This window comes from Convolutriloba macropyga, chromosome 6, assembly GCF_964194025.1.
Source record: "Convolutriloba macropyga chromosome 6, txConMacr16.3, whole genome shotgun sequence".
Classification (NCBI taxonomy): domain Eukaryota; kingdom Metazoa; phylum Xenacoelomorpha; order Acoela; family Convolutidae; genus Convolutriloba; species Convolutriloba macropyga.
This window is the reverse complement of record NC_134473.1, coordinates 64,892,653-64,914,719: the sequence shown is the minus strand read 5'-3', so window position 1 is coordinate 64,914,719 and position 22,067 is coordinate 64,892,653. Positions and strand designations below refer to the sequence as shown.

Genomic DNA, 22,067 nt, shown 5'->3' with positions numbered 1-22,067 from the left:
TGACACATCGTTGGATCTGTAATACCAGCCCTCTACACAGAGTAAGACACGTGGTGTTACACGCAACCGCACTAATGGTTATGCGACGACCTGACCGGCCTCAGGTTGTTCAGAATGGCGCTTTGATTTCACGTGTGCCCTCAGTTTATTACCAAACATAAAAAGACTACCACGTGCAAAGTACGCAACAGATGGATTTGCATTAATTAAGAAGTGACAACGTCAGAACCAAAAAAGCACTCGTAGAGAACACGACAGCAAACGTAATGTACGACAAAAAATAAACTTGAAATCACATAAAACCCTTAAAATAACGATTTTTCGTTTCCTTTACTATCACATTTAAAAGCGGGAATTTATTTTAGAAGTGGGATTTCAAATTTTCAGTTTTTTACTACCAGCAGACCGAAGAATAATGAGCAGTTAAATTTTGATCCGCCCTGTATTGGGCGAAAGCCCAAATAGAGATCAGAGGGTGAGTCGAGTATCAACTTTCCGCTTTTCAACCAAATGAGAGTTATTGATCATCCTTAAAACTTTATTAAAAATCTCTTTTGTTGTTGCGAGATTGAAGGGTGTGTTGGCATTGAGTAAGTTGTCCTGACACCCCATTGCTACTAATCAATTTCTTGAATGAAATTTAGTTGCTCAATAGGTATCCAATATTTTAGTTATTTGAAAATATCTTAGTTGGACAGTTGAATCTTGGGTAATCAAGCAAATAATCAGCCAAGTCATTGGGCAGCATATCACTCCTTTGGACATTTTCCCGTTCTTCATCATTTGGTATCTATCGTATTTTGCAGAGTTTTTTTAACAAAAATCTAATTGGTTTTCACAAGTCTTTCCGCTCACATAACCACACAATCGGTTATGGTCACCTCTCATTTCGTGACAAAAGACATCCTTACTCCCCTCCAGTTGAGTGAGAAGGATGCATTTAATGAGAAAACTCTGCACTAATCAGGTACAAGAAAGTGTCTGCTCAATATGTGTCTTCCAAGTAAAGAGCTAATGATTTGGTTAGAATAACTGGGTGGTGGTTACTGGCCCATTAGATCACTGAAAGAATTTTTCTCAAAGAGCAAGTTCAGTCCATTACAAGAGACGTTCGGCAACGAAACTGCAAATTCGTAAAGTCAGCGTGAACCAAGATTAATCGGCCATCTTTTTCAGATACCGAATGGATGTGCGAACTCAATACTGGATTCTGAAGCTGTGCACTTATTGACGTAAGTTGTATCAGTAGCTTGAATTTAGGTAGTCTATGAATTGAAGACAAGAAGATTGGTCGGTATTGATCACTCGGTGAAGATGACAATACCCCAAACATTGAGTATTCCTTCTCAGGTCGGCATCTGAGATTTAAACAAGAAAGTCGAATTAAATTATGGGATATGAATAGATCAATAGCCAAAATGAGTAGAATTTTAAAAGAAATGTTCAACGCTGCCTTCTCGATTCAAGCTCGTAAATTTAGTTAGTATGATGTTGCATCGTGTAATGATAGAACCCTGCCAGAAAGGCCATGAAAACTTTTGGATTAGTCCCCCATTATATTCTAAATGCGATGTTTTGTGCCCCTTATAAACTTTGGGTTCTTCCCGCCTCTTGGTTGGCTGAGCAAGCTATTATCAGCGCAATTATAAGCGTTTTTTTGTAATTAGTTCATTGATTATATTTGATTGCTCTCGAAGGAAGTCTTTTATTAAGAATTTTTGCTTGGCGGTTTTTGAGCTTTTGCTCTAGAACTTTCTTTGACTTCTTGATTGACTTTTTCACGCTTGATTTCTTCATTTTTGAGTGATATAAAATGCTCGCATTCCGAAATAAAGTTTGTTGCTCATATTAAAGCGATTGTGAGCGAAAGTGGCGAAGCCGTTGTAGGGTAGTGTGTAAGATGTCAGACTGCTAGACAGTGGGTAAGATGGAGTTTATGGGTTCGAACCCCTCTGGTGTCAGCAACGATAAAAACTTCCAAGCTACTTGCCCTATATATTAAATTGCCCCGCTTGTCGTTCGAGAGCATTTCGTCCGACGTTAGTTGGTTCATTTTTAAAGGTTGTAGTTTGGCTTGTTGCCAAAGGTTATACCCACAGTTTTTAATAGCTCCAAGAATGATATCTGAGCGGAGCTACTATTGGCATTGTTTTATACAACTGAAAACTTTTTTCTGCTATTTATTTTTGAACCAGTTATGTTTCCAGTCGGTGATTTTACCTAAAAGCTGAAGTTAGTGAAGTTTCCGTATGAACTGATTGATATAAGTTTTTTTTTATTGCGCTGCGTTGGATAATTTTTTTTGCATGAATGGCGCACATACCTAACCGTTGTTAGCCGTTGTTTGTGCATTCGGCTATTTCTTTCTGATAGAATCTTTATTCAATTTATTTTCTTTAGTGAGGCTCAAGTAATGTAAGGGTCCTTGCTGTAAATTTTTTTGAGAGCTCAGAATAGCTGGCTCAGACTTCTCAAATTTAGAGTAAATTTTCAGCTTTTTTAAAAGTTTTTTTTTCTATGTTTGAACAGACTTATAATTAATATGTATGGTACGACCTTGAATTAAGTCCTGTTAGCGAAGTCCTGTTTTATGTTAAGTGTTTGTTGTTTTTGTAAAAGTACATGATTATTACAGTTTGGCCCGGTGTTTTAACAAATTTTGCTCAATTTGTTCATTTTATCTGGTTTACTGGATATGACTTTTTCGATTAAAGATGATTAAAGGCTCTGGAATGAATTTGCAAGCAGTAATTGTAAACATTCTTTCGCTCTCGTGATTTTTTTACGTTTTGACTTTTGATTTTTGCGTGATCGAAATTGCTGTCACTCCGAAATTAAGTTTGCGCTTACATAAACCCAATTGCAAGCCAGTAGATGGCACAGCCCGTATTGCGTAGTGGCCAATGTCTCACAGTCTTATCCAGGAGGTTGTTCGTTCCAACCACTCCAGCTTTGGCACTTGTGTACCCATTAAAAGTGATCTATGCTACAACTTCTCTGAAAAAAAAAGTCGCCCGTACTGTCGTTAGAGGAATTCTTCCGACTTTTCATCAGTTTATGATACAGTTTTTGTAATTCAGTTATCGACGTTAAGTGCTTGTAGTTTATTGCAAAATTAATATACTTAAATTTTTATCTCTTTTCAATTTTTTATTGGAGTTTTTTATTGGAGTCTCTGAAGCTCTGATTTTAGTTGTCTGTTTTTCACACAGCGATGATAATTGTTGTTCATCATTAAATTTTGTTTGGTCTTATTTATTGAGTTCTTAACATTTTTCTGATGATTTCGGCCTTCGTTTTGATGTGAACGTTTTATGTTTTAAAATTGTTCCCTCTTCACACTATTAGTTATAAAGTTGTAATATTTTTCTTCAGAGGTACTATTTCAAATGACAAATTCCTAAGAGGTACTTTTCAATTCGTTATCAACCTTATTCCTCCTTTATTTTCTTGCGGTCTGCATATGTTATTAACTGAGATGCTGAAATCTCTTAAGCTCAAGAGGGGATTAGTGAAACGGTCAGAATTTGAGTTGACTTCTTTGTTGCAGTAAATTTAACTGATTACATATTTCATACTTTTAGAAGTTTTGGGATATTTTCTGAATTTCCTTGGTATTAGTTTTTTAAACATTTGATTGCGTGATTCAGCCGAGGGTTGTTTTTTTTCTTTTTACACTGTTTTTCTAGAATTTTGAATTAATTTTGTCTTTTAGGCAATTTTGTCTTGTAGGCTTTGCTATAAAACAATGATTTCGCTTTGAGCTCCCACTGACTCTCCTCAAACTCAATTATTGCTCGGTCTTGTTCTGTTCAACCATATAGTGAATAAAATATCTTTAGTATATATTTTTTCGCGCATGTTTTGTTACTGACAGAAAATGAAAATTTTGGTTTTTTGGGAATGGGAACAATTCGAGTCATTTCTGAAGTTCTTGTGGCTTTTTGCTAATGAAGATTAGTTGATTGCTGCTTACAGTACGTATGTTTAAATCAATTAGAGAGATAAAAACAATATGTGAAAGTTTTCTTTATTTACAATATCTCAGGTCTCAATCTTTCCATTTGTCTTTTTAAACTTCAGGTCTATAAACCTACCTAGCTTTTTGCTGGCGATCTGCCAGCTGTGTTTAAAAAATGGTGAATTTTTGGTTTCTCTCTCATTTATTGTTCCTGTTACTTTGTCGAGAGTTGAAATCATGCGGTCTCTTCTGATTTATAGTTTGTTATGTTTAAAATTTTCAATTGTTCTCAACCAAAGATTACTCTTTGTGATAGCGCATCTTGAAGTTTTTTGCGGTACAGTTAATAAATTTTCAATTTGAGATATTGTGATCTAAGTGTTTCTCTCATTTATATTTTCGAGCAGCTGAGCTCATTTGGTGGAAATTTAATACCAAAATTTTATTGAAATGTGGGATTATTTTCTCGTTTTTCTATTTAAATATTGATAGTTTTTCTAACAAAAATTGAAGCGCATTAGTGAACTTACTGCCTCCTGCATTTGCCTAAATGTTGAAAAGGCTACAATATAGATTATTACCTCCTCAGTCGTTGAAGAGCAATTTGTTCGACAATAATAGATTGTATTTCTAGGTAATGAGTGATTTTATCCTTCATATCATGTTTTCCTTGAATAAAATTGAAAGTAAGGAAGTTTGACGTAATATTTCTTCTAAACTTAGGTTTTTAATGTAAAATTTTTGTTTCAATGCTTTGCTCTCGAACTTTCTTTCGATTTCACTTCTCGAGAGACTTTTTCACGCTTGATTTCTTTTTTTGCTCGACCTAAATTACTCATTTTCAGAAATTAAGTCTATCATTAGGCCCTGATAGCCGAGTGGTTTATGTTTTAGACTATTGCGCCTGAGGGCGGGAGTTCGAACCTCTCCTTGGTCGGGTATTTTTTTGCACCCATTAAAATTTATCTAGTCTACATAGTTCATCTTATCTCTGAATTAACTTGCCCCGCCTGTGTCCGAGCAAGCTGTCCGACGAAAGTCGTTTTCAGCTGTGTTTTTCAAATGACAGGTACCAAATGCTTTTTGGCGTGTGTTTGAATTTGTTGAAAAAGTTTTAATGTGTAATCAATGTTTTAATTGCTGTGACACCAATTGTTTTTGAGAATTTCTTTTTCAAATTTGCAAACTTGTGAATCTTGTGAAATTTGAAAACTTGAGAATTTTTCTTTTTTTATCATGCTCTTTAGAATTCAGAGATCTTTTTAAAGAATTGTTAGGTATGAATTTCCAGACTACTTCTGAAGTGGAGTTAGAAAACAGTGCTTTGAAAATTTTCTTGTATAAGAGAGAATCTTCGTTCGTTGTATAATTATACCGCTTTTTTCTGTTTTCGGATCAATAATGGTTTTCAATGTCAATGACCTGAAAATTCTCTAAATTTGGTTTTGTCGATAAATTTTTGAAATCGCAATACAAGACATGTGTTGTTATGTTTTTTCGCCCTCCCTTTCGTCACGCGTTTTACAATTTTAATGCTTTATTTCTGACTCTTCTATACCGCTGCTTCAACTGTACGTGTTTTAAACTCAATTTACTGAAAAATGTTATGGTCAATTGACCAAAATTGAAAAAAGCGGGATAATTCGATAAAGACCGGCCAATAAATCAATGTGAATTAAATTATCAGAGTTAAATGCCAGAGTAACTGCTAACTGGCAGTAGTGTTAAGGTGAATGAATTTAAACTTCAAATTAGCAGTGTTTTTCTGTCAATATTCTGCAATTAAACTGAAACTGCGTGTTTAAATTATAACACTTGACTGTTTAAAAAAAATAATTTTTATACGATTTCATTGGCCTGAAAACTTGTTTAGCTGCCTTTGAGGCAATGAACACAAGTGCATGGTCATTATGCGCATAGTCTGGCAAATGGAACTAAAACTCAAACTATATTTTCTTAACGTAAGTTTTTCCCTTCTAATACAAACACATTGTTTGTGCAAATAATACAATTTTTTATATGCATCCATTAGGTCCTGTTGGTACCAAAATATTATTTCAACATTAACAGTTCCTGATTTTTTCCTATAAGTTATTTAACAGCATCAAAGTTGGCGTTTTCTCCAAGTCGAACGCATAGGTGAGAAATTCTTAAACATAGCTCTTTTAAATTATAAAAAATTAGCTCTTTTTGACTCAGATTTAAACAAAACACAAAAGACGTAATAAGCGTAATTACTGATTTTCTGCTTTGAGAGTTATAGCATGATGAAGAAAATATATGTAGCTTTTATTATGTTTGTGGTAAAACTGTTTAACGTAAAAAGACAGTCGATTTTCGCTTGATTGAGCTGAGTTAATTTATATGCGTTAAAACTAAAATAAGTTGTTCACTTACGTTTGCACAGTTTATATATTTTTTAATAACAGAAGTATTTTTGTGAATTCGATCTTGAGCTGTTTATAGGCCAACATTTAGTGGCATTAACCGTTGTTTATTATTGATTATATCAGTGCCATTCGTGATACAGCTTTGGTGATACGAGTTTGTGTGTATTTCGTCGGGAGGGTCAGTTTTCGAGGGTCATTTTGTCATTCGATGGTATTCACAATCGCGAGAAAACGGAGTTTAATCAGAGTTTCAGTTATCGCAGTCGGCAGCGACAAAACTCGCCGATGCGAATGTAGGTTCTGTTACCGCCTCCCCTCACTTTTTGATGCAATTGCTGTTTTATATTGGCACCGTGACTGTAGATTAAGGACTAAGCCACTCCCCCCCCCCCCCCCCCCCCAGTTACTACGTTATTACACCCCCAAGTTAGAGAGCACGCGTCATTCCATAGTAAATAATTATGTAAAAATATGGCACGTGCGTCTGGCCGGTGCAAATGGTATGCACCCACTAAGCTGGGGGGCACAAGCGGAAAATATCAGAAAAATCTTAGATTTATGAATTCCGAAATGTAATCGTAATTTAGAGTTGATTGGAAAAAGGAAAATGTCCTAGTGCATCACTGAGCTTTCCGAATAAACTTAATAATGACCTTGAAAACGCAAAAGAGACACAAGGAGGCTCGGTAATGTGCGTACGCACATAATGTTCCGACCCCGCTTATCCACATTCTTGATTTAATTGGCTACCAAATGATGAAGCGAAAGAAAACTTTCAAAAACATACATATCATTCAATAAACCACTAATTGAGTACAATAATGCCACGCTAGAGGACAGATGAAACTTTTGTTTATAGGACTACTAGAAAAGACCATAATAAAATCAAACTACAAAAATCATTTATGATCAAAAACTCGATGTGTGTATTGAAGAAAACCTTGAAATCAAATTCGCATCAGATAATTTCAAAACAAAGCACATTACTTAACCTATATTCTTAACCTATATTTCATTAGAAAAGATATGGGACCTGTCTTCAATGCTACTGGGCGACAGGTCGACAAAAAAGATCAAAAAGGTGCGAAGTTCAAAAATGCGTTTCTATTTTTGAAAACAACTAATTGCAAAGTGATTAATATCATTAGATATTAATTGAAATCACTAATGTTTTCATTTTATCTCCGTAGGAGGAAATTGAGACCTGTCATTATCCAGTGTACGTCAAACGACCACAAAAAGAAGGACAAACACTGACAAAATTTAAAAAATCAATTCAATTTTGCGCGAAATGCCAGTGAAGCCGTTTAAACCATAAACCTGTCTTAAAGAGCTTTCAAAATGGTCCATTGAGCAATATTTCAAGGCAATGGGACCTCCCATTAATGTTATGATTTAAAAAGAAAGTAAAAATCCTTTAAAATGTACAAATACTTACAAATCTCAAACATTGTATGAAATCTCGTAGTTGCAGTAGTAACAGAGCCGAGAAACAAGTGGTTGAAACTAAAACCGTTATATGGATTAAATTATATTGTGACCTGTCTGTATGAAGACTAAGCTACAAATCTACCGAAAAACGATTTAAAAAAATTGCGAATCTAAAATCCATATATGTTTTAAACAAACTTTTTCGGAAGTCATGAAGAAATAAGATTTCAACAAAAAGACATGGTTTAAGTTGCAACACCTCAGAAAGCCCATTTCGCCTGATCCTTATGTGGTTAAGTCACGAGACTACAAATACAGGCAATGGCCAAAACTTCACAAACAATTTGACAACACCACAGTGTTCAAGAACTATAATTATAAGATGTTATTTGCATGGAGTGTAAATCATCACTTGCTTTCATCTAAACATCAACGGTTCTTCCTTATAAAAGGACTATGTAGCAATGACAACAAAAAGAAACCCAAAAGTTGTACAGTTTTGAAATCTCGAAATTTTTTAATGAAATTAAATGGTCGATGCCGTCATTGAAAACATATAACCAACAGAGAAAATAATGTTTGAATCAACAAAAGTAGTTGAGGCTTCTTATTAGTGAGATTGAGTTACAAGGTGAACTAAATGAAAGCAAAAAGGAGACAACTGAAAAAATCTTTTCTTATGGAAAAAGTTGCTTTGAATGTCATTAAATGTAGCTATAATTTGAAATCTTTAAATAGGTTAAGTTAAACGTCTTGGGGAAGCAATTCAGACCTATCTTTGTCAGGTATATGTCGTACAACAACAAAAAGAAATACAAGCAGGCAAAAATTAAAAAAAATACTAAATTTTGCGAGAGAACCGTGTCTCAGCACAAAAGCATAAACTATTCAACAAAAAACCATTAACATATTCAGATGCAACTTTGTGCTATTCCCAACAATGCTTTCCGTCAATTGGACCTGTCATTAATATGATAATTCGACAAGGAAACAAAATTACCTTTAAGATGTGCAATCGTGCTCAAAAATTGAAAAATAATTTGAAAACTTGTTTCAAATCCAATAAACCATTTGTTAAAATAGTGGCAACAATTGTTTCAAAATTCACCGACAGTTTTATTCAAATTCATAAGAGACATTAGCTAACAACTGATAGCATTGTGTAGGTTCCTTTATACCTTTTAATAAAGCCAATTGCATCTTTGATTGGGGAGACTAAATCAGTGGACTACAAATGTATAACAAATGAATGCAAAACATAAGAAGTCCATAAATCTTATGAAAACTATTAGTCAGAGCCATAAAAAGCATAAGCTTAACTCTGAAGCCGTAATATGTTCGTTGGGTTATTTTTTCGTAAACATTATCTCTCACTAATTGAGCCCTGTTTTGAATTTCTTGTCAGTAATTTACATAAAAAACTATAAATGCGGAAATATTTTGAAAAAAGGGCCGCGCGCCATTAAATTTTTCACCGTAAGGATCCATGGGGAGATCAGGATCAGCCCTGATATTGCCCCCCGTCTAAGAAAACACTCAATTGTTCGATTGGTTGCGGAATAAATCAATGTTAACTCAAAATTTTTTAGTACATCAAAAATAAGTAATGCATTTTGAATAATTATTGATTTTAAATTGGCAAAACCTGGCAAAATTAAAATTTATGAAGACTCTTAAAGCCCGCGGGAGTATAACTGACTCTCTTCTTGAGCTTTTGAAGAATGTCAGCAGTTTTAAGGTGCCTACTTCTAGCAATTATAAAGAAAGTGGGCAAAATTTTGTCCCAGTTTTGACGAAAGTCTGAATTTTGAAAAACTTAGCATAAATTCTAGCCTAAAATCTCGGATCGAACAATTAAGTAATCCTCCTCTATCTCTAAAGATAAAATCAATAACTTTACCGTTAATAATTTAACCATATGTTAGAAAAATTTACGAAAATTTGGTGAAAAATACGGAAAAGGTCAATAAAAAAACGGAACTACTATTCACAAAATGATAAAACTCAATAACTCCCTGTAAAAAGCGAAAATAAAAAATTTTAGTTCCTTATTCTACGCTGGACGGACTTGCTAATAATACCACTCCCAACTCTACGATGGTTATATCGATCGGTCGAAATTGACTGAACTAAAAAACCCATTTGAGATTATAGTTCCTCCCCCGCACTAAAGTGGGTCGGAACAATTAACTAACGTCTGCATTCTTTTCCTCAACAAACAAGTTTCTTCAATTGCTGGCTCTAAAATTGGTTCTGCAAATAATCTGATTAAAAGAAATAGATGACTGAGCAGAAATTCTAAAATAGCAAAAAGGGAATTAAGATATCGACGATTGGGGAGAAATGGCTAGCATAGCTGCGAAGCTGTAAGCTATATTGCCGTGCTCTTGGTTTTTTTTACAATGCAAAGAATTTGGGTTGTTTTGGTGCTCGGTCGTCTTACAATCCAAAGAATTGGATTGTATTGGTGCTCTGTTTTGTATGATGTATTTACACCTTTTTTCATGATTTTGAGCTTTTGAAACGGGATAAACAGGTCAAGTACGGCGGGCTTTATTTTTGAACGGAGGACATCAGCTAGCGTTAGTAGTCTTTCAAGTTAGAGTGCTACAGCTGCTGGGAAGGCCTTAATTTAAGGTTAAAAGGTCATATTCTGAGCACAAAATGGTGCTATTTTGTTAAGCTTTCCGTCATTTTCGAGTTTTTTGTTTGATGAGCTTAAAATGATAATTTTTTGAGGTCTTTTTCCGAGTTCTTTGATCTTGCAACTTTTTCAAGGCTTGAAATCGGATTAATGGTTAGGTTCTGGAGACACTAAAATGGTCCTGAAAATTTTCAATAAAATTAATTTTTTAAATTCTTTGCCATTTTCTGGGTTTATCGATCTTTAAGGGCCAATGAAACGTTTTTGCTCCTGCAGATAGGTTACTTGCAGATTCGACAGACAAAAAAATGGTTCTGCACATTAATACAACAAAAATTGTAAACAGTCGTTAAATAAAGGCCCAATGAAACTCTTTTAGGTCTTGTTGATGGATTACTGGATAGATTAGATAGACAAAATTTTTTTAACATATTAAAACTGCGAAATTTATAAACTTTCAAATAAATATTGCATATTTCAGTTTTTAAAGTTTTCATCTTGCCGGGGATTGGTTTCCAAACCTCTGCGGGCCCAAAAATGTTCTCAATGATGCATGCACCCTCTTTGAATTAAAGTTTTTAAGTTGGCCGCGATTACTTCTTTCCAACTAATTTCTGTATCTTTCTATCATCAGCCTCATTTGCTATCTGTATATTACGGAACGCAAGTCTATTTCGCAGCTATTCCGGTACTCTACCGGCAATATTTTTCGTTTCCAAAAGTTTCAGATATCAACAAAGGTAATTGATTGATAGCATTCTGGCTTTGTATGAAAGTTCACCAGGCTGTGTTGTGTCATCAAATATTTGATGTTTAGGGGTCTTATTTTAGTGTAAATGTGAAGCTTTTTCCATTTTCAGGGAGCTAATAGATAATAATAAGGGAGCCTGATAAGTTCTTGCTGTGAAAATGTGTTTCCGACTTTGATAAGGTTTCCTCCGCTCTCATTGATTTTTAAAATTTCTGATTATATAATAACACCTAATGACGTCATTTGAAACCCCCATTAGTGAGTTTAAGTACCCCCCCTCCACCCCGACTGATGCAGGCTACAATAGATCAGAGCTCCCACTATTGTTCAAGAGCAATTCTTCCGACATTAGGTTGTTATGTTATAGGTATGGCAACTAAGTGTTGACAGTTCAAGGTTATTCGTCGAAGTTTTTACTGAAATAAATTATATAAATTTGTAATTGCTTATCGTTTTTTTCGTTCTTTACCTCTTTTTTGTTGTTTAGTGTTCCTCTGCACTATGTTCCCCCACCAGGCTTTCCCCACGCCTCTTCCTTTAATCTAAAGCTAGCCTACCTAAACCTTGACTAGCCATTAACGAAGCGACCGCTCGCATGTCGTTTGAGAGCAATTTTCCTGTCATTAGTCGGTTATGTTAATGGTTTGACATGAGTGTTAATTTATTGTCTGTCTTTGTTGCTTGTCTCGTAATGGATCTTTTTGTACAGCATGTAACTTCTTGTGATTTTGTTACCATAAAGTTGATTTTATCCTGCTTTTTAGATTAGTATATCCGATTTGTTTGAGCATAATTTAGCCGAATATAATCAAAGTTTGTCCTTATATCCGAATCTTGTGATTACATCAAAATTTGTGGTTATCTACCATGGAGGACTTTTGATAGCACATTCTATCTATTGCTTATTGTTTTTTAGAAATACAAAAATAAAATTTTGGGTTTTCAGTGCGTTACTTCAACAAAAAATTTATTTAAGTTAAATTAGTGCCGTAGTTAGCTGATGCAGGCAACCATGTTGTGCTTTTTACTTGCTTTATGAAATTAAACTTTTTGTGAAAATTTAATGAACCACCTTGTTTGACTAATTTCTCAAAAACTTGATTTAGCAGGTTTTACGGACGGCCAAGTGTACATTTTTTAAATGTGAATTGAGTTCACACGTAAACTAAAGAAAAGCAGGGAGCAAGCATCTTTAGTTCCGATCTCATCTTGCTTTCTGTATAAGATAGTGAAAAGTGATGGGTTTTCGCGACAAAATAGCTGCTTTTTTTCGGTAGACTAATTTTCACGTACTCAGATTTTGCCAACATACGAGTTAATAATTATTTTAATTAGACGCATTAATTATTTGGCAGCTACAATTGCTGAAATTTTCTTTTTGTCTTAATTTATGCGAACCATAATTGATTGAGAAATACGCTTGCTAACATTTGAGCATGAAATAATTTTTTTCACTTGTTTCATAAAAAGTTTCATCTCTTACTTCTCTATTTCCGAGGGATATGGATCCCTAAACTCAATTGTCAGCAATAATTTTCCGAAAGTTAATGCTATCGTAGGCTCTATAATAAAATTCCCTCATCTAAGACGTGGTTTATGTCTAAAAGGTGTCAGGACAATTTACCCAATTCCATTTTACCCAATGCAATTATACCCAATGCCATTTTACCCAATTTACCCCATTGCTAAATTAACCAGAACGACTATTTAGCCGACTATAAAATAAATGGCCTGTGGGACTTGATACGAAACTATCACAACCGAACATGGGATTATATTGTCCACAAACATTTTAAACCATTTGAATTTGGTCACACAAACATTTGAATTTGGTCTCTGATTTTAAAATGCCTGAAATTATTTAATTGATTTGAGAGGCTTTGATTTTGCTCTGAAATTTGCGTATGTTCATTGGAACGAGTGGTTTTGAGAAATGACGGATGATTGGTTTTGACTCAATTTCTCTTGAGACATAATTTGCAACCTCATAGCTTGCATGAAAAGTTAATGATTATATCAAAGAAAGTGGTGATTCCGGATTTGGTAACAAGTTCGTAAGTTTTCTTCATAGGCAATCTTTATAAGATACGTTTCATATATTTTCGTGTCAATCTGTTTAGCTCTACATCCAATCCAGCTGAAATAATTTCTTGGTAAGTTTATTTTAAGATTCATTTCTTTTATACTTGAGTTGTAATAAAAATGCCTCGACTTCCCTTTAGAATTTTCTGTTTTTCTACATATCAATTTTAAGTTGCTTAAATTGATCCACATATTTGTCAGTGATTTGTTTTTAGTCAACAATCGGGCTCAGAAGATATAGGGTAAGTTTTCACATCGTAACAACAAATGTAAACAATAATTTTTGGCAATATTGCAATTAATTAAACTGTTGATAATTTGACTAAAAAGAATAATATATTTCGTATTTGCTGATATTCACTAAATTACGAATATGCTTTTGAGGTACTGCAAATTCTTTCCATTTTTATTAAAACACTCTTGTGCACATTTCAAAATGCCGGAAGTCAGAAATTAAAATGCCAGAACTTGCTACTTAGCCAGAAGTTGACTTTCGTCATTTTAAAACGTGCGCGTTTCCTGTTTTAAGCATGGTTAAGTGACTCTGCAGAAGTCACTTCGAAATTCTGTCTTAATATCTCGAACCGCTTCGCGGTTTTCGACAAACGCCAGAAGTTCTCAGTGACTTCAAGCAGAGTGATGAGACCGCGTCTGTTAATTTTCTTTTCAGTAGGCTCTTATATTTTGTACCTTATGATAACGATGGTGATATACTCCGTCTGTTATTTTCGATTGCTTTCTTCACTGTAGAAGTGTTGAAAGTGGGCTGAAACTGTCGACTGTAATTTTCTCTTCAACTGTCGCTCTTTTTATTGGTTATGTGATTGGCTTTTTCACCAGGGTGTCCAACATGAAATTTTCAATCTTTGTTTTGTGACCTCTTTCGATTGGTACTTGGAATTGTTTATGCGAAATGGCTTTAATGTGTTTTTGAGATCGGTTGATTGAAAAATTCATCTAAAACCTTGATGCAGAAAAAAATATCCAAATATGTTTTTAGCAGAAAATATCAATAGACTTTTAGCATAACGGACTGGCAATCAAAGACAATTATATTCGTACAGCTGTGCACACACAAACGCTTTTAAATTAAGCTTTAAACTTGAAGTAGAAAAAAAGAAAAATTGTGGTGAGTCTTGAATTGCTGTGGAAAGAATCTACAAAAGGTCTCCGCATGAAATTGTGAACAGATTTTATCTTTGGTCTCTCATTTTTATGCTGGTTTATTGTTTTTCATTCCAGCGGCCGTTTTGTTATATAAATATCTTACATTCACGCAACGTATTAAAAGTACATAAATATTTTAAACATCTTTCAATATGGTGCCTGCACTTTGTTAAACTCTTATTACTATTTCATGAATTTCTTTTTTTCAATTCTTAGCCCTAAAATACAACGTATCCGTTCATGCGTTTTACCAAAACTGAACAATACAGGTATATTTTGTTTATGAATGCAAATATACTGCCCCCAAGATTAGTCTGTATATAATTTATACACTGAATTATATACCCTCCTAATATATACTGAATTTGATATATTTTATGAGAAACTATATAAACGTTTGGTTGTCGATGTTGTAACTACTCGACCTCAAGCAGCAGTAGTCAATTTAGGCGTGGTAGAACTCTCAATAACGAAAGCTATTTCGTAAATATCTGCAAAAGCTAATTGATGTTAATTTTTTTGTTAATTTAATGTTAATTTTAATTAATGTTAATTTTTTATATGGCAATTTTTAATATGACAATTTTTAGCGATTTTTTTTTTAAAAAAACTTGCATTTTTTTTAAAGTTTTTCGACTTTTTTGCCGGTTTTTAGGTTTCTCCAGCCTCAAAAGCTCAGGAACCTCCCCCAAGGGTTTGGCAATAGGTTACTGTATAGTTTCTAAATGTAATGAAATGTTATTCAAGATTTCAACACCACGAATTTTATTTTTACAAAACTTGCAATTTTTTTCAATTTTTTCGACATTTATTGTCATTATTCAGGTCTTTCAGCCTAACAAAAACTCTCCGTTTGGGTTTGATAATAAGTTACTGGAAAATGTTTTCCATGGATTAGTTTTCAACTTCTTTATCACAAATTTTTTCAGTTTATGCAACTTTTTCAAGTTTTTTTTTCGTTTTCTTAAATTTTTTTTGTCTTTTTTTAGGTTTCTCCAGCCTCAAGAGCCACATAACCTCCTCTAGGGTTTGATTTTCGGTTACTGAATAGCCTTTTGAAGTATTGGATTGTTTTTCAAGATTTTACTATCAGCAATATTTAAAAATATTTGAAATTTTTTTCAAATTTTTCGAATCTTTTTGAATTTATCATTTTTCCGGCACCAGGGTCCTAGGGACCTCCTCCAATGTATGATGATAAGCTGTCGTATAGTTTCTAGAGTTAATGGAATGGTTATCAATTTTTTAATGACTCCAGATTTAGCAGTTTTTTTTTATAAAATTTAATTTCAAATTTTCTGAAAATTGTTATCTTCCAAGTTTGTATCTCTGAGCCAGTGAAACTATTTAAAGCTTGAAAAAGGGATGCTGGATAGTCTCTTGAGACAGTGAAATTGTTTTGAAGGTTTTAATATCTTGAATTTTAGCGAGATTTATTTAAAATTTGCGATTGTTTTCAAAGTTTTTGAATTTTTTTTGTCGTTTTCTGAGTTTATCGATCATTACTGGCCATCGATGCTTTTCAAGCCTTGCAGATGGGTTAACATAACTTCAGAGACAAAAATAGCTTTGGACATTTTCACTGGAAATCTGAAAGCTCTTTTTTTAAATTTGCAATATATTGCAAATTTTGAAAATATTAGTTTTTTATTTGATTTATTTTCCTAACGAGGCTAGAGAACTAAAAAGTCCAATCAAGCTAAAGCTGGCTAGCTACTGACGAAGACAACCGCTCGCCGGTCGTTTGAGAGCAATTCACCCGACGGTTTTTACTTCTAATAATTTAGTCTTCAAATTTTCGCTAACATGAATAAGTGTTTTTTTTTCACTATGATACGCGAAATTCTCGACTGTTCATAGTTGAGCCACTTTTATGTCTTTTTCTTTGGATTCCATTTTTCGGCAATATTTTAAACGGCCACTCGAAAAATTCCTGTCAGCTGTTTTTGTTTTAACAGTTGTCGAAGTTTTGACCAATCGAATTTCAAAAATGATATTTTTTCTCATTAGTTATACAATAAAAGATATCAAGCCTTATTTCAGAGGCTGACAAAAGTATTCACGCTGCTTAAAATTGGCCAGCCTGATAACAATTTTGGCGCAGAAGGAAGGCTAAATTTAAGCAAAAGCTTGGAGCTTGAAGAATTAGTTTCAGAAGTAAGTAAATTAAGGGAAGTCCAAATAGAAGTGTATTTAACTGATAGAAGTACGTGTTTTGAAGAACGAAGTTACCTTCATGCCTACCTGAAATCTATATTTTAGGTTTTGTTCTTTGGAGTTGAATTTAAAAGCAACCATCTTATATTTTACTTCAATTTAAATGCCAATAGACAATACTTGTCATGATGATTTCTCAATTTACTCGTGCCTCCTCGAAATCTTTCGCAAAAAGTCTGTGGGTCTTTGAAGTTATACTTGTCAAGTTACCCCTTTCATTAAAAAAGGTATTTAAATTTTTTTATTGCGTGTCTCGAGTCTTTTTACGGCGTTGCATTAGATCGATGAAATTATTGGTTAACTTCAGCTTCAAGTATTCGTCAGTTTTTTTGATCTTTCTACTGAAAACATTATATTAATTTTTTTTCAATGAAAATTATCATTCATTCTTTTCTTTTTATTATGCATTTTGATGTTCCTTGAAGACAAATTGGAGTGGGAGTGGTGATTTCCATTAGGCCAAAGTTTGAGGTGGAGTGAAAAGCGAGGGGTTTTGTGTTCTAATTTAAAAATAAAGTGCGAAAACTTCCTTTTCTCGAGATTTTTGGTGTGTTTTCACAAGCGGCAAAATAACGTCAGTTTTGTTTGTTATTTTTCTTTCTTATCGGGTTCCCATTCTGAGTTTTAGTTTTTTGTTTGGTTACTGAAAATTTTTTGAATTGCAGTTCGGAATTTGTGCTTCGTTATTATTTGGCCATGAAGTTTCTTGGCAGACCTATGATGTGATGATCACTGCAAGTCAACTTTGTGTTGGACTTTTGACTACTTTTATTAATTGCTGTCAACCCAAGTCTGTAGCAATGATATTAGTCCTGCTGTCTTATGCGATTTTCCGCTTGACCGAATTTTCAACCAGAATTCAAAATGGGATAACAGGTAAAGCCAGGAAGGCATTAAGTGGCTGAGAAGCTCTCTTAGAGTCTTCCGCTTTACTAGTCTCTATGTGTTCCATTCGCCGAAACATTTGAAGAGACATAAATTCATATTGTTAGGGGTGCGTTTTAAGAGTTTGGTTCACCTCCCTGGTGCACCCCCCACCACCACCACTCTTCAATTCTCGCCACAAACCTCCTCCCGCCACCACCCTCCCCCCGTGCGCCCTCCTACACCTGGCGACCTACCCCTATTTTTTGATCCCACTCACACGCTGCTCGCACCCCTAATGCACGCCCTAATTTCTAACAACCAGCTGGTGCAAATAAGAGATTCGGAAATTTTTTGTTTCTGATTCCTATCTCTGCCTTTTATGGAATGCCTCGATTTAAGCTTCTAGGAGGATGGATGAATGAGATGACACTAGAAATAAAGCAGAATTTTTCAGTTTTCTCGTTGTTCATTGTCTCTCTATATGCTTTTAAAACGCTTTTTATTAGAGTTTTTTAAAATTCCTTAAGTCCCCCCTTCGTTAGAGAATTTAAAAAATTAGGGAGTGTGGCAACAGATAGGCAAAGTGGAGCGGCAGCCGATCTCAAACCAAAGATAAGTGAAAAAACCGATCACATATTGGCAGTTTAATAAATTAAATAGATTTTTAATAAATAATAGTTTAATAAATAATAGATTTTTTCGACAACTTAAAATTAGTCATTCCGTTAGAATGCTATTTTTTTCTCTTTCTGCTAGACTTATGAAATTTATGTAAGAGGTTGAACTGAAATAATTGTATGTTTTGATTGCTCTCAGACGAAGTTCGAAACAATTATTGTAAGCCTGTGTGTCTTTTTTGCAATATTTTTGCCTGACCGTTTTCTTCTAGAACATTCATTTGATTTCACTATGAGAAATTTCTCACTCTTGAGTTTTTGAATTTTGCGCAACCTAAATTGCCCTTAATCACTTATTCGAAATAACGTCTGTTGCTAAAACAAAAAGGATTGTAATATGATCTATCACAAGGCCAAGATAGTCGAGGTTTAAATTCTGTAGTCTGTTGAGGTCGGGGGTTGGAAAGCCTCCTTGGCCCGCATTTATGCACTCATCCTATCAACTTTTATTTGGGCTACAGCCCCCTCTAATTTGACCCCGGCTGTCGTTCGAGCTCAATTTATCCGACGTTAGCGGGTTTATGTTTGTTATTTTACTCACATCTGTATTGTGGAATTGTTTTTGATAGTGCTTTTGTCTAAAATATCTCGCCACTATTTAACTGTTCCTCCCAATTCAGTTATTTAGCTGTTCTGCTATTCCTTTAATCCTTGCTGCTAATTTTTTTATCGTCTTCTATAAGATGGGAAATTTTAAAATTATTATTACTATATGCAATTTGTGTGTTTCAGATTGCGAAGGATGGCCAACATGCAGCGATCTCAACTATCGTTCATCCTATTGGCCGCTCTGTTCGTCATCATCTTGTGCTATAAGGGTATGTTGAAGTCTCTTTCAGACACTTTTCGTGATAACTCTCCAATCTATTTTATATTATGTTAATAATTTTAATGTATCTAAAAAGGACATTATTTACTGCCATCAAAAATGTTACGGATAATAAAAAGAGGCATAATTGGATTAGACGAGTAAAAAAAGCCGGAAAAAATATACGAGAACTTCGCACTCCACCATTAAGTACACTTCACCGCCAACAAAAACACATCATAATTATGGCGAACCAAACAACATAATACCTCTGCTTCGATTCTTCGGTATGTTAATATAACTTGAAATGTCTGAGTTAGATAATTGTTCAAGCTTGAGTTATCGGTTGTTATTTTGAACAGGATCATTTAATGTGCTGGCGGTACGATAAAAACGTTTCTTTGACTGCTCTTTTAGATTCAAATCAAATTAGCAAATGTTTTCAACTGAGCATACAGAAATAATAATTTTTACAAAGAACTTGGGATATAATGAATAAATCCAAACTTCAAATTTCAAACAATTCAAGCAGATTTTAGCATGAATAGATTAATGATTCTTGTTTAACTTGCCTTTCGGCCGTGAACATGTTTTTTACTTTCCGTGAACATGTTGAAGACGCGGGATTAGTCATTACAATTAGGACATACTATTACAAAGGTGTTAGCAGTCGGGGGAGGGAGGGTTCAATGGCTAGTTCAGAATTGAAAATAGAGAGAGCAGATTTCAGCTCTCAATCGGTTGCATGACAATGTGCTATAGTAGTAGTGGCTGGAACCTAAAATTAGATATGACAATTTATAACCTGCTGAGCTAAAATTTTTGTTTCTTTTTTGGTGACAGATTTCAGGTTTTCAGTTAGTTTTTGCGAACTAAGAGTGTTGAACAACAGCAAAAAGTAAGATATTTTTTGTAGAAAATGGCATTATGAATTTTCGAACATTATTTCAAACATGGTCATTTGAAGAGCCTCAAAAACTACTCTTTTAAAAAGCTGAGCTCATTGGTTTTATATAGATCGGAAAGTTTTCTGATGCTTGTTTAGGTCTGAACATGTGGATTGACAGGAGTGTTTCATTAAAGTTGACTGAAATGGAAAATCAAATGTGAGTAAACAAAACAAGACCAAAACGGGTGGCGTCGCCGAAATGACTTTTCAGTTTTTAACTTGCATAACTCATTATTCTATTATTCATACTGACTGGTAATAAACATTTTGCTTTTTTATAAACTACTCAATTAATAAGACAGCTAATGCTGAAATTTTCGTACCTTCAATGTGCGCTCAGGTAGATAGGTTTTTACAAAAAGTAATCACTTTTCTGATTCGATAATCGTTCAAGTCATCATCATAACTAAAAATTTTTTTCGTGCATTTGAGCAGTCTCTAAATTGCTTGATTTGATTTGCTTCGATCGTCGAATGACTTTTTGACTTTGAAAAGTGTTTTTGACACAATGCGGCATACAACCATTTTTTTGCCGATTTTTCGTCCAATTGACACAATTTTTTGCTAATTGTTTAGTTTTTTTGTAGAAATAATTTTTAATTGAGGCTGTATTAATATGATTCTCTGAAAATTATACCACAGTATTTTCGAGAGTCTAAAATATGTTTTAATTTCTAAATGAGCACATGTTTCCTGTTTTTAAATGCAGTTTTGGCTTTTTTATATTTCTTCATTTTTGGATCTCAAAGCGGATTTTTTTTCAAAAATTAGTGAATATGGCAATTGAACTTCGATATTTCATGCATTGAATTTTTCTTTATAACGTGAGGTATTACTAGAAAGTCTGTTTGTGCATTGTCAGGGATACTAATTTTCTTTTACTAATAATTGAATAATTTTGTTGCGTTCATTATTTGAAAGTCTGCGAAATTTTTTTTTCTTCAAAAGCAATTTTGAAAGATTATTAATTGCTCTCAAACGAAGTTTGTAGCAATTATATTAGTCCTGTCGGTCTTTTTTATGCGATTTTTCGCTTGACCAATTTTTCGTCTGACGCTTTTGACTTTTCGTCCTCAAAAACGGGATAAACAGGTAGCGCCCAGCGGGCATTATGTGTTCTTAGAGCCTTTCAGGTCTGTTTCAGCTCAAACTGTCTTGGAGACTTATACTTATACTTATGGTGTGAGCGGGCGGTTCTTAGAGGTTGACACCCCCCCCCCCTTTGTTGACCATCCACCCCCACTATTGGCTCCACCCCCCCCCCCCCACCGCGCTTTTGCCCCCCCCCCCCACCCAGTGCTGCCCCCATCAGCCCCCCGTGCACCCCCCCCCCTCCCGTGGCTAGCTACTGACCAAGCCAACCGCTCGCCGGTCGTTTGAGAGCAATTCGCCCGACGTAAGTCGGTTATGTTTTGACAATTTTATTGCAAAATTTTCAACTGTTTCTAATCTTTGAACTATGTTTCTACATTTTAATCTATAGAGGAAGATAGTTATTTGATTTTATGCTAACAAAGGAAATGTAATTGTTTTTCTAATTCCTTTTTTAATTTGATTTTAACTTCCGAAAATCAAGAATTAGTCTGTTGTTTTTTCATGTGTTTTTGTTTCTGTCCTTATTCTCGGCATTCATTCGTGAATTCTCCTATCAGTTGAGACCGGTAGTTCTAATCAGCTCTGCTTCTTATCAGATGCTAAAAATAAAGATTTTAGCTTGTTTTCCTTAGATTTTTTATTTTGCAATTAATATCATTGGACATAGTGCGGCACTGAGAATTTGCTTGGATCGCAAAATTAAACATTTTGACTGATAGTTTTTTTCTACGAATATTATTGGGGTTATCGTTTTGATTTTAAACGATTTTTCTCTCTTAAAATAGATTCTTGTGCCTTTTCGTTAATTAGTTTGAAGTTTCAAACTATTTTGCTGATTTTTATTCTTTTGGAGATTTTTTGCCCAATGTATCGTTTTATTGAATTTATTGGTAATTGAAATACAGCCTCATGCCTATGGACTCTCTTTACTACAAAGGATTCAAGTTTTTTTTGCTACAAAGGTATCTCTTTCTATGCAATTTCACAAATTGAGCAATTTTTACACCTTCCTCATATTTCTCCTTTTC

General features: G+C 34.2%; 1 protein-coding gene across 8 annotated transcripts in view; it reads left to right on the top strand.

Moving 5' to 3' along the window:
* LOC142341870 (UDP-glucuronic acid decarboxylase 1-like) overlaps positions 1-22,067 on the top strand; it is a 380,310-nt gene that overhangs the window by 322,173 nt on the left and 36,070 nt on the right. Inside the window, exons 1-5 of one of the 8 annotated variants that reach the window (XM_075393166.1) lie at positions 1,181-1,232; positions 13,298-13,330; positions 13,475-13,501; positions 18,920-19,005; positions 20,041-20,101. In XM_075393166.1, coding sequence (XP_075249281.1) covers positions 18,930-19,005; positions 20,041-20,101 — 137 coding nt within the window. In that variant the 5' untranslated portion in view covers positions 1,181-1,232; positions 13,298-13,330; positions 13,475-13,501; positions 18,920-18,929. Of the gene's footprint in view, positions 1-1,174; positions 1,233-5,912; positions 6,101-6,342; positions 6,645-13,297; positions 13,331-13,474; positions 13,502-14,310; positions 14,696-18,919; positions 19,006-20,040; positions 20,102-22,067 lie in introns of those variants that run through there. The other 7 variants (XM_075393165.1, XM_075393168.1, XM_075393161.1 and 4 more) reach the window with 7 other exon arrangements.